General features: G+C 41.2%; 1 protein-coding gene across 4 annotated transcripts in view; it reads left to right on the forward strand.

Annotated features, from left to right (window-relative positions):
* The window catches only part of TDRD3 (tudor domain containing 3), a 314,042-nt gene that overhangs the window by 140,646 nt on the left and 160,645 nt on the right, over positions 1-12,751 (forward strand). For all 4 annotated transcript variants that reach the window (XM_084632730.1, XM_084632729.1, XM_084632731.1 and 1 more), the window contains one exon: positions 10,002-10,162. In XM_084632730.1, coding sequence (XP_084488856.1) covers positions 10,002-10,162 — 161 coding nt within the window. The remainder of the gene's footprint in view (positions 1-10,001; positions 10,163-12,751) is intronic.

Consider the following 12,751-nt stretch of genomic DNA (forward strand, 5'->3'; position numbering starts at 1 on the left):
GGAGCTGGCTCTATCCACACCTTCCCTCAAGGACCTGCCTTCAGCTCTGGGGCTAGAGGAACTGGTCTTGACCATCCCTGCCCCCAAAAGCCCATTTTCCACTGCTACAGAGGAATTCAAGAGACACTCTTCTATTTTCCTAGCAGCACATGTGACTTCATCCTCCGCTCTGGGGCTTTCAGCACAAGATTCCTTCTTGTTGCTAACAAACGCTGGGACAGAATCTGTCACATTAAAAAAGTCATGCCGCAGTAGAAACGGTGCAAAATTGTGTGTCACTACTGTGACAGTCAGTTCAGCAAATCACCAGTTTCCATGTGTACCTTAGCTAAAGGTGCTTGGAGCACTTTGCCATTAAGCTTAACAGCATGTATATGCTCACTGCTTGGTTGTGTAGAAGCAACCTTTACAAATCCTGTGTGGTAAGAGGCAGCAGCCTGGGATACTACTGCATCCACCTTTTTGTACCACAAATACTGTTTTACATCGTCACTGCACATATTCAGGAACTGCTCCTGAGCAACCAAATCACATATTTCTTAAAAGCTTGTAATGCCTTTTTCCCCTTAGCCATTTGCCTAACAAATCCCTCATTTCATTTACATGAGCCACATTACTTAATCCAGTTTCCCTCTTAAGGCTCCTGAATTTAACCCTGTAGGTTTCAGGTATAATCTGAAACTGTTTCAAAACTGATTCCTTAAATACACCATAGTCTGAAACATCAGCAATAGCCATTTTATTGAATATGTCCAGAGCTCTTCCAGTCAATTTTGCAACCAAAGTAGTCATCTTTTGATCCTCAGGAATCACATGGAAAGTGCACAGTCTCTCAAAGGTGATGAAATATTCGGCAGTATCACTGGATTCATCATATGGTGGGCATAACCGTTCCCATTTGTGGATTTTTGGGGAAGTGAAGCCAGCTGCTGAAGAGTTCTGTATCTTGCACTTCATTACACCCAGTCCATGCTTCATGCATTTGGGCCTGTATTTCTTTGTCTTTTAATTCCAGTGCAGGTTTTTGTGCTTCTATCTGAGCCTGTTTCTGGGCCTCAGTTTCTTTGTCTTTTAACTGCAGGTCTTGCTCCTCTGTCTCTCTTTCTCCTGCCTTTTTTCATTAGCCTCTAGCTGCCTGAGTTCCAGGGCTTGCTGGTGCGCAGCTTTCTCCCTGGCAATTTGTGCATCAGTTTGCATTTGTCTTAATTCCATCTGCCTTTTGTATTCATTTTCCTTCTCAGCAATCTGCAACTTGTGCAGTTCCAAGTTTTGAGAACTTCTTTTGAGCTTCGCTCTTGCTCATTTTGCTTATTTTTCTGTCCCTAATTCCCTTACCCGAAATAAGCAAATAGAAACTCCTTTGTCTGTTCTCCAGCCACCACACTCAAAGCTCACTTAAAGTCATTACCAGTGTCTCAAAGCAATCAGCTGTGCACATATCCTGCCGACTATGCTACTGTGACGGGTTTGGTCACATAGATCCCCTTGGGACCGTCACTTAGTAGATTACAAGCTTTCTAATGACACCATAGAAGGGGTATTTAGCGTGAAGCATATTCCAGTTATGTCATACTCATAAGCATATTTCCATAAAGCATATGGAATGCAACGCCACACTTGTAAAGGCACAAATAAGTTTGTAGTGACCTAATATTAAAAATGTTGAATAATTTCATTAAGATCATTTTTGCATCAATGGGGAAGTCTTCCTCCCCACCAAAAACTTAAATTATAGGTATATTTTGACATGCAGAAAAGGTGTGCGCATAGTTTGCTGTGATGACATGGTGTCTCTGAGAGTCCTATGTGCTTCAAGCTAGGAATACATTATAAAAAGAACTTAAAAATTGAGAGAGAACTGCAGTTACAAGATCAAGCAGAATTTTTTTTAAATGGATTAGATTAAGATTGTTAAGAAAAAGGTAGGAGATCATATTTTAGTGGATGCTTTGCTGGAAGAAAGCTAGTTGATACATTTTGCTCTTAATTTTTTTCTGTAATATTGCTTCATGTACTAAAGTGACCTGATCTATGTAGGTTTTGCCTTTTAATTTCTTTTTTAAACATAGGAAAGGAAAGGAAAGCCTAGCCTGAGGCTTTATAGTTGAAGGATGCTATCTGTAATATAAGCTTTTCTTATCTAGTTTGTTTTTGTATGTTAGTTTTTCTAATGGTTTCTTTAATGATTGTCTTTTCAATTGATTTTTTAAACTTGGCAATTACCTTTAAAATGTAAAATCATTAACAATTTCAAGGGTATGTTTTAAAATCAGACCATTTAAAAAATACCTGCCCCGATATAATTTGCAGAAGCCAGTGTTCAAGAGTCAGTGTCTTGCTCTGTGACAGCAGGTGGTATTTTTTTCTATTATGTTTGTGATAAAGGCAAGTAACATAGTCCTTGCCTGTGGAACTCTCAACATAGAGTTAAAAGTACTTTTCAGTTGCAGTGCTTTAAACCCAAAGATTTCAAAGCATTACTAAAACTGAGTTAAGGCTTATACTCTGTGAGGTAAAGTAGTATTATTATCCCTATTGTACTAGTGGAGAAACTGAGCCCCGAAATTAGTGGGCTGACTTTTAAAAAGGCTGAGCGCCTGAGGCTAACTTAATAGGAGTTGTAGCTCCCTAGGACCTCTGAAAATAAACCCACAAGTGATTTGCTCAGTGTCACAAAATGAGTACATGACATTACCTGGGACAGGGCCTGGAAGTCCTTACTTTCAGTCCTGTGCTTCAAAGCCATCTTTCCTGTCCAATACCCATATTGTTTTAGGTAGTTGTGATATCACCAGTTTTTGAAAGGGAAATACAGAATTTTGAGCTCCAAAGTGAAGAAGGAACTGTTTTCAAATATTTAATTTACAAAAGGCGTATAAACTAATTTAATTAGTTAAGTAAACAGATATTGCAAGCATATATTTCATTAGGGGTTTAGTTTCTTAATGGAGCATTGGACTTTAAGTTTTCAGTATTTGGGTGGCAAGTTTGTATGTAATAAAGCACAAAAACTATGTTACAAGAATATTATTAAGCTTGAATTATTATTTTTATTGAATTATTATTAAGCTAGAATTAGGGTTGACTGTACAATCTTAATTCATCCCTCCTCGTTCATGTGCATTATAATACAGTCTTTACACCATCGCTAGGGCCCTACCAAATTTACTGTCCATTATGGTCGGTTTTATGGCCATAGGATTTGAAAATTGGTAAATTTCACGTTTTCAGATGTTTAAATCTGAAATTTCATGGTGTTGTAACTGTGGGGGTCTTGACCCAAAAAGGGATCGGGGGGCGGGGAGTTCGCAAACCTGCTGTAGGAGGATCATGGGATTGCCACCCTCACTTCTGTGCTGCTTTCAGAGCTGGACTCCAAAGGCAGCAACAGTAGAGCTTCCTGCAGCCGCAGGAGGTTCTCGGGGGTGGAGGTGGGTCGGATCTCACCCATGCTGCTGAGAGCGCCCCAGCCAGGGGCTCCTAGCTGCTAATCCTGGCCGTCTTGGAAGGGACAACCAATGTTCCTTCTAATTTTTCCCATCCGTGTGCAATTGAATTTTATGTGCACCAATGTATTGGTGATTTGCTGGGGCAGAGGGTTGGGGTGTTGGGGAGTGCGGGCTCTGGGGTGGGGCCAGGGATGAGGGGTTTGGGGAGCAGGCTGCCCTGGGGCTGTGGTAGGGAGAGAGGACTCCCCTCCAGCCTTTGGTCCCCACAAGCTGCACTGGGCTGGGGGAGTCCTCTCTTCCTGGTGCAGCAGCATTGTGGGCGGAGGTGTATGGCCCTGCTGCAGCCCCGGGATTGGGGCGGGGGAGCGGCGTTTGGCCCCACCTCAGCCCCAGGGGGAGGGGGGTGGGCAGCAAGCGTTTGGCCCCACCGCAGCCCCGGAGTCAGGAGTGTGGGGCGTTTGGCCCTGCCGCAGCCCAAGAGTTGGGAAAGAGGTGTCTCTCCTTGCTGCATTGCAGCCCTGGGCTGGGGGCGGTGCTGCAGCCCTACATGCCCCAAGCTCCCCCATCACCACCCTCACCTCACCCCACTGCCATCTTCCAGGCCCACCTTGGCAAAACCCCTGAGTACAAAGTGCATGCCTGCGCAGCTCTGCTAATTAAGTGCGTGGCCCTTGGTGGCCTGCTGCGCAGCCGCACACCTTAGGGGGAATGTAGGGCAAGACTTGCTCTTCATCTGCACGGCTGCTCTTTGGGTATCTCTCCCGGTTGCAGAAAGCTCTGCACCCTTCCTTCCCACTTCTTGCCCCCGTCGCTCCGCAGGGGGAGGGGTGACTCTACAGGGTGCACCCCCCTTCCAGATGCTATTATTAGCTTGTTTCGATAAAATAAATAAAGTTTATGTGAACTTGACAGGGTTTATTGATTGACACTTAGCAGCAAATAACACTCAGGGCTCAACTCCCTGATTGGCAAGTAGGAGCATCTGAGTTTTGTAATGTAGTGATTTCAATTGATAGCCTCAAACTTGAGAACCACAGCCTTAAGTTAACAAAAACTTTGAGGAGGGGGTTGGAGTTAGGGTGATCAGATGTCCTGATTTTATAGTGATAGTCCCTATTTTTGGGGCTTTTTCTTATATAGGCACTTATTACCCCTCCCCCCCGTCCTGATTTTTTACACTTGCTGTCTGGTCACCCTAATTGGATTAGATGACCTCCTGAGATCTCTTCCAACCCTAATCTTCTATGATTCTATGAGAAACAAGTGGGGGGAAAAAAGTTCTGGTTTCAAATGTCATTAATTGAATGTCAGCATGGAGCATGCAGCAACCGTGTCTGTCTTCATTCCCTGTCTCTGTGCTGAAAACAGCTGTCTGTGTTTAGACACTGCTGTCTCTGCATCCATGGAGTTGGTTGGAATTGTCAGATAGCACTGAGCTAAACTTGCAAGATGTGGGATTCTGCCTTCCACTGAGTTCCAAAACTGTAGCACAGACAAACTACAGTCCTCTTCTTTCATAATGTTTTTGTAAGCAAGCATTTCCAACCTACAATTCTTATCAGAGCCAGGATTTGCATTAAGCAAGGTTAAATCCGACATCAACAGGTGCATTTGTGCAGGGTGAGAAATACACACTGCTTTTAGGAACCCTAAAGTTTCAGGTTGCTGAAACTTTTGAGCTGTTTTTGCTACGTCGATTGACTCTTCTCCATAGCAGTAGAGTGTTGTCTGAGCTTCTTTGCCATTCACGAACTCACCTGGTGAGCGCTGGCATTTAACTCAGCATTGTCAGAGTGATTTTCGTTTGACTGTGCTTCAGCCCAGAACAATACATCCATTGCTTTGTTGTACGCTTGGTGGACGGTGGCATGTTGAGATTCAAACCAAGCGATTAAGTCCATGGCAACGAACTGAACTTCCTCGTTCAGCTGAGCATCGTTTAGAAGGGTTGACAGTTCTGTTAAAACCTGCATTTTTGGTGTCAGTGTCAGCTCTTCTGAGACGAAGTCAGCGTAGTGCTTCAGATGAGCTGCAGAGTATTGTACAGCCCCAAACTAGGAATCCCAACGAGTAATTACTGGCTCTTGGGGAAGTGCAGTTTTTTGTTCCCCAATTTCAGTCACGTTTGCAATGTGCTGCCTGTATCAAAGTATGTGGCTAGGGCAGTGTTAAAAGATCTATTTAATGTAGCAGACCAGTTTATCAACTTTACCAAACTCGCACCTCCACGGCTCCCTGACGAGAAATTAGATGTGCATTACATGTAAGATGGACCACATTTGGCATTAGACCTTGGAGAACTGATTTGAAAGATTGTCATATAAGTTGCATTGTCACTTATGAAAACAGATACTTTGTCAAAGTTTGCACTATATTTTGAAACGGTTTTAATTATTGCTTGAGGAACTGTAGTGTACTTAACAGCAAATGCAGTCGGCAAGCACTGTTAGCTTTTCTGTCCGTACATCTTCAGCCTTTTCAGAAACAAAATCAGACAGAATGTGCAGTGCTTAGTTGTCTTGCTCATCTGTGGACTCATCTGAAATCATTGTAAAAGACTCAAATAGGTTAATTTGAGACTCCTTCTTCTCAAAATGTGTAGCAAAAACCTTCGGAAGGTAGTCCTGTCATAGCTGCTTCTCACTTGGTAAGCAACCGGCATTTTGTACATTCCATTGAATGAACTCACGCAGCTTTGGGTGATCAGGTTTTTTTAACGGTGTATTAGCACTTGCAAATGCATCCACGAGTTCTATTCTAGCTCAATGATGGGTCTCAGAGCTCTCTGTTGCCTTCTTAAAAAGAGAAGAAATTGTGGGTTTTTTTTTCAATTTTTCATTTACCAGAAATGCACTATCTTCAGCTCTCTTTCTGCTTTGATGGGTTTCCAAGTCTAAGGCCATGTCTACGCTACCAATTTTTGTCGACAAAAGTGATGTTGACACCCAAAAGTCGACATAATAAAAATCAGAATCTCATGTTCATACTAGCTTCCTCTGTCGACAGATTACATCCACAGTGGGAGCACCATCATTGGCAATGTGAGCAATGCCCTGCGAGTACCTATCCTACAGTCTGTGATCCAATTTCTATACAGTATCAGAATGCTTTACAGACAATTAATTAATTAAATTTTGATGTCTGGCCTGTGAGTTGAGCGGGTGATATTACAAATGGAGAGCAGAGGCACAGAGAACTTCAGGTCGAAAGTGTACACTAATTTTGTGTGGTCAATTTGAAACACCGAGGACCTGATCTTTAGCATTGTAAAGCACTTTGTATGTTCAAATAAAGCTCCCACTGACTTCAGCTGAAGCTATAAATGCTTAGCCCTTCTGTAAATCAGACTCAGAGGTCTCAAAGTAGGCACCCAGAAAATGAGAAACATGCACTTAGTGACCAACTGTGAAAACTTTGGTTTAAGTGACTTGCCCAGCATCATGTAGGAATGCTGTGGCAGAGGAAAGGATAGCACCTGTTTCTTCAGGGCAGTATTCAATAGCCTTAACCATGAGATTGTCCTTTCTTTTCCTGCAGTCCCCTGCCTCTTTCAGTACACATCACAACTTACTCAACAAATGAGACGGAGTCGTAGATCCAACAGCCTCCTTCACTACCCAACCCATATTCATCCCGAGATCAGGTTCATCCTGTGTACTGAATGAGGCATGGGTCCTGTGTGTGTGTGTGTGTGTGTGTGTGTACACGTATATATGTGGATGTCTGTGTATATATAGAATGTGATCATGTACTTAAAGACTGTATCATAATCATAGATACAAGGGGGTGAAATTAAGGTTGCACAGTCGACCTTAATTCTGGCGTTTCCTAACTTTAGAGTACATCATTTAGCAACCTTAATGATACTATTTTAACCTAGGAAATTGCCCTAAAAAGTTAGTTTGTTTTTTTTAAAGAAAGCAAACTGATAAAAATAGAAATTTCATGATGTAGCATCCTGGTTCATCAGATGGCTTGGAACCTGGAGCTCTATCACAAAGACCTCTGCCACTTTACTGATGGAATAACTGGTAGCAAAAGTAGGTTGTTCTCCTGCTATGTGGACCAACAGTATAGGGGAACAAGACACACAGTTTGCCAGTGGGTTTCACAGAAATTTTGTTGACAGCAGAGGAATGGTGCGAGACTCAAGAATCTTGAGTTCCATTCCAGGCTGTGGAGGGGAGTGTGCTCTCGTGGGCTCAAGCTCTTCTGCCCATTCTCCCAAACTTGACCCCATCAGGTTCATCATCTCTGTCCTGTCCCTGTTCCAGTCCTGTCTCTTCCTCTTCCCTGGCTATCCTAGTACCATTCTCTTTGCCTGCACACACTCCACTCTTCAGCCTTCTCATCCCACTGTTCTTTTCCAATCAGTCTCAGTTCCCCTATCTCGCAGCTCCTTTTCCAGTCTGGCTCTCTTTCCCCCCCTTCCTTCCCCTGGGACCCAGTCCTAATCTCCCACCCAGGGTAACCCATCACATTTCAGTTGTCCCTTTGCATTTAAAACTAAGTGATTTATTAAACAAAGAAAGTAATTGTAGTTAGTGGCTTGATGGATTATTTCTGGTCATCATGGCCCAAATTTTCAAAATTATTTAGGTGCCTAAGGATGCAGATAGGTGTCCCTCTCCTGCATGCCCATCTCAGGCTCCTTGTTTCTTCCCGCTCTAGCTTTTAGTTCCAGTCTCTTCACCTAGTTGGTCCCACTTCTCCCTGCTTACTCCAGTCCCTTGTCAGAGTTGTCTACCGTCACCATTGCCCCAGTTCCCCTTTAAATTAAGTTTTTGTCCAGTTATTGCTGTATTGAGCCCAATAACTTGAGCATAGGATATGATCATGGAGGATAGGTCCCTAGCCTCTGTTTGCCAGGTCAACTCAAGCTTTATAAATAAGTTACAATGTCACATGTTGCATTCGGTATCTATATTATTTTCAGCTTTTACAATGGAGTGAATGCTGGTATTTAGATTTTTTTTTCTAAATGTAATACTTTCAGTTTCTGTTCTGCAGGAAAGCTTTTGCCTTAATTATTTTTGGTTTCAGTTTAGCTAGCAGGCACAGAGACAATATTTTCTTCATTTGGAGTAATTCATTAAAGTTTGGAATCTAACTGCAAGTTGTAAAAGCAGGAGAGTTTGTTTTTCTTTTCCAATCTATAAATAAAAAATGAGTGGGAGAAGATGACATCTACTAATTCTAAGAACTTGAAAGACAGGGGGCAGATTATCAAAGGTATTTAGGCATCCAAAGATGCAGATAGGTGACTAGGGAGATTTTTTTTTAAAGTATCTAAGCAAGTTATGTGCCTAACTCATCTATCTGCATCCTTAGGCACCTAAATAGCTTTGAAAATTTGGGCCATGATGACCAGAAACAATCCTTCAAGTCACTAACTACAATTAATACTTTCTTTGTTTAATAAATCACCTAGTTTTAAATGCAAGGTATATTTTGTTAAGTTTTTTTTCTTATGTATCCAGCGCATTCAAGGTAATTTTATTTAATTAATAAAAACAAATTTAAAATGCTGTTTTTGTGAATTTTTAATTGAATTCCAATGTCCATTCTAATACAGCTTGGCACAAATCTTGAATAAAAAAAAATCATCCAGTAAATACATTGTTTACAATTTTTTAACATACTAAAAATGTAAAAATTAAGGATCTGAATAGATGTATGTTAAGTTATATAGTTGCTTAAATAAAATGTATATAGCTATAACGTATACTCTGGGTTACAATAAATTTAGTGGGTTTTTTTGTTGCTAACAGCTATATTTGGTTGTGAATCAACATGTTTTAGTGGTTATACCAACCTTTTTTTAGGAAAATAACTAAAAAGTACAAATGTAAAACAAGATAAAAATTATTTAAAGCAAGGTTTTTGCTTGCTCATTGAAATCATAATCAAAATTGGCGATTAAAATTACTTGGATTTGTATCAATCTGTCCTGACTCTCATTCAAACAAAATGTGGTGATTTCTGTGGGATATCTAGTACAACGTGGATTTACTGAATTTAGTTAAGTGAATTTCACTAATGTCTTCTGGGGGCCATACATTATGTTAACCCCCTATTTGAAGACCCGATGTTGCTAGTTTAGCTGCCAAAGCTAGCTGGAATACAGCTCTTTTAAAGCCAGCTGGTCTGTAAAGCCAGCTGATGTTCTCTTTTCTGCACTCTGGCTTTGGGAACCTGTGGTGTAGCATTTTCAAATCCTAGTGTTTGGCCTTCATGAGAATCTGAAAGTGACAATATTTCCATAGCGTTTTTTGGTTTTTTTTTTAATACCCTTCATCCCCTTCAGATAATTGGCATTGTAGCTAGTACATACGTAGAAGGATGCCTTTTCTCGGCAAATCCATTTTATGTACAATATAGTCTAAAACATGAAGTTTCAGAATTACAGACCATTAGGCTGTGTTTTGCCTATAGGCTTTGGTTTGTATGGCTAGACAACACCATGTAGCAAAATCCCAATTTTTTTTTAAAAAAAAGCTTGATTGAGTTTTTCATGTTTTCACTTTGCATTTTTTCATTTTGTATTTATAGCTAGAAGGCCCATGTGTCCTGCAGATACAAAAAATACGCAATGTTGCTGCACCAAAGGATAATGAAGAATCTCAAGCTGCTCCCAGAATGCTGCGTTTGCAGATGACTGATGGACACACAAGCTGCACAGCAATAGAATATAATTACATGTCAAAAATAAGGTGAACAACAATTTTCTTCACCAATTCTTTGTTGCAACATTTAAACATTATATAGGATTAATGGAAAAATCAGTAATATGCAAAATATTTTGTCAAAATAACTCAAAAAATAAGCAGAATTAATTCTTACAATGCAATAGTCCTTTTTGTTCCTGACTGCATTGCCTTTTTCCCTTTTCTTCCCTTGCTGTTCTTGGTTTTTATCCAAAAAATAACATAGCTTTTGCTCTTTACTCCTTCTATGCCAGAGAGCTTGCATTTTTCCTTGTCATTGTTAGGTTTAAGTTCCATAGAGAATAAATAGAAAAGTCAGAGACAGTTGTCTGGTAAATTTGAGATGAAGAGGAAACCTGAAAAATAGTGAAATACCAAGCAACCCAGGTAAAATTAGCTGTTGGCATACAAGAGCCAAAAGATTTGAGAAAACCAAGCAATGAAAGATTGAGTACATGGTCACGATCCTTGGTCAGAATGTAACTTTTTGTTTGTTTCTGTGAGGCAATACTGATAATGTATCAAAAGCAGAGAGAGAGAGAGATGAGTAGATGAAGTTGCTCCCCAGAATATCAGAAGTTTTTTTTTTTTTGAGGCTTTTTAATTGTGGAATCTTAACTAGACATGGAGAGAAGAGAAGCTCAGAAAGATTTAATTTTATAGCCCATGAAAATGGCCCCACTTTCATAAGGGTCTCTTTTTACAATTTTTTTACATGATATTTATTTATCTGCTGTGGGTAACAGGGCTTTGGATTGACTCTGGGGAAAAGCTTAGGGACCAAGACACTAATATCCGTGGGGTAGGAGAAAGGAAAATGGGTAAAGTTTTTGGGACATGCACTTTTGCATTGCGTTCTTACAATATTGATATGTTCCTGGTTCATCAACTGCCTAGCTAGTGACTGCTTTTTGATCATGGTATTTTTCAGGAAAAGTAATAGGGTGTTCATATTGAAAGGGCAAGAATGATGGAAATGCAGTCCTGCCTCACCCCTCCAAAAGATCATATGTCGTGGATAGTGACTTGAACTATAAATTGTATTTTTCTGGTTAGTGCTAATAAATAGATCTCAGTGCATGCTGTGAAAACGTTGGATATATTAGGAAATTGCCGTACCACTAGCAACCTTGACAAAACCATACCTAACTCTACATTTTTCTTTATTCGAGGAAGGCAAGCCAGAGATTTTTCCCATAGTGGTATCTTTTGGGCCAGCACATGTCCCCTGCATCTGCTTGTGCTCACAGCCAAGGGTATAAAGGCCAGAACTTCCCTGCCCGCCCTTCGGTTCTTTCTTATTGACTGTGGTCAGTAGTTGGAACATCTTGTGGGTGTTTGTATGTAACCTTTTTTCCCTGAAGAGAAGTATTTCCTGTTGTAAATAGTTGTTTAATAGCTCATAGATATATGGAGTAGGTTTTTTGGTCTCATTTGGGATATTTATTTATTTATTTTTTACTTTCTTCTCTTTCACTTATCTGCTCATATTGGAGTTGTCTGCTCCTGGTGCTATTCTTTGTACTATTGAGATTGACACCAACTACACTTTGCATTGTTGCTGTGACTGTGTTGGTCCCAGGATATTAGAGAGACAAGGTGAGTGAGGGTAATATCTTTTATTGGACCAGTTTCTGTTGGTGAAAGAGACAGGCCTTCGAGCTTACACAGAGCTCTTTTTCCGGTCTGGGAAAAGCACTCCAGAGTGTTGCAGCTAAATAAAAGGTGGAACAGATTAAGCATAAGGACAGGTTTCAGAGTAGCAGCCGTGTTAGTCTGTATTGGCAAAAAGAAAAGGAGTACTAGTGACACCTTAGAGACTAACCAATTTATTTGAGCATAAGCTTTCGTGAGCTACAGCTCACTTCATCGGTTGCATTCAGTGGAAAATACAGTGAGGAGATTTATATACACACACAACATGAAAAAATGGGTGTTACCATACACGTGCACGGGCTGAAATTGTGGAAAAGCAGCATCACTTGCCCCACAACCTCAGCCGTGCAGAACACAATGCCATCCACAGCCTCAGAAACAACTCTGACATCATAATCAAAAAGGCTGACAAAGGAGGTGCTGTCGTCATCATGAATAGGTCGGAATATGAACAAGAGGCTGCTCGGCAGCTCTCCAATACCACTTTCTACAAGCCATTACCCTCTGATCCCACCGAGGGTTACCAAAAGAAACTACAGCATTTGCTCAAGAAACTCCCTGATAAAGCACAAGAACAAATCCGCACAGATGCACCCCTGGAACCCCGACCTGGGGTATTCTATCTGCTACCCAAGATCCATAAACCTGGAAATCCTGGGCTCCCCATCATCTAAGGCATTGGCACCCTCACAGCAGGATTTCTGGCTATGTAGACTCCCTCCTCAAGCCCTACACTCCCAGCACTCCCAGCTATTTTCGAGACACCACTGACTTCCTGAGGAAACTACAGTCCATTGGTGATCTTCCTGAAAACACCATCCTGGCCACTATGGATGTAGAAGCCCTCGACACCAACATTCCACACAAAGATGGACTACAAGCGTCAGGAACAATATCCCTGATAATATCACGGCAAACCTGGTGGCTGAACTTTGTGAC

The sequence above is a fragment of the Lepidochelys olivacea genome, assembly GCF_965140295.1.
Source record: "Lepidochelys olivacea isolate rLepOli2 genome assembly, chromosome: 1".
Classification (NCBI taxonomy): domain Eukaryota; kingdom Metazoa; phylum Chordata; order Testudines; family Cheloniidae; genus Lepidochelys; species Lepidochelys olivacea.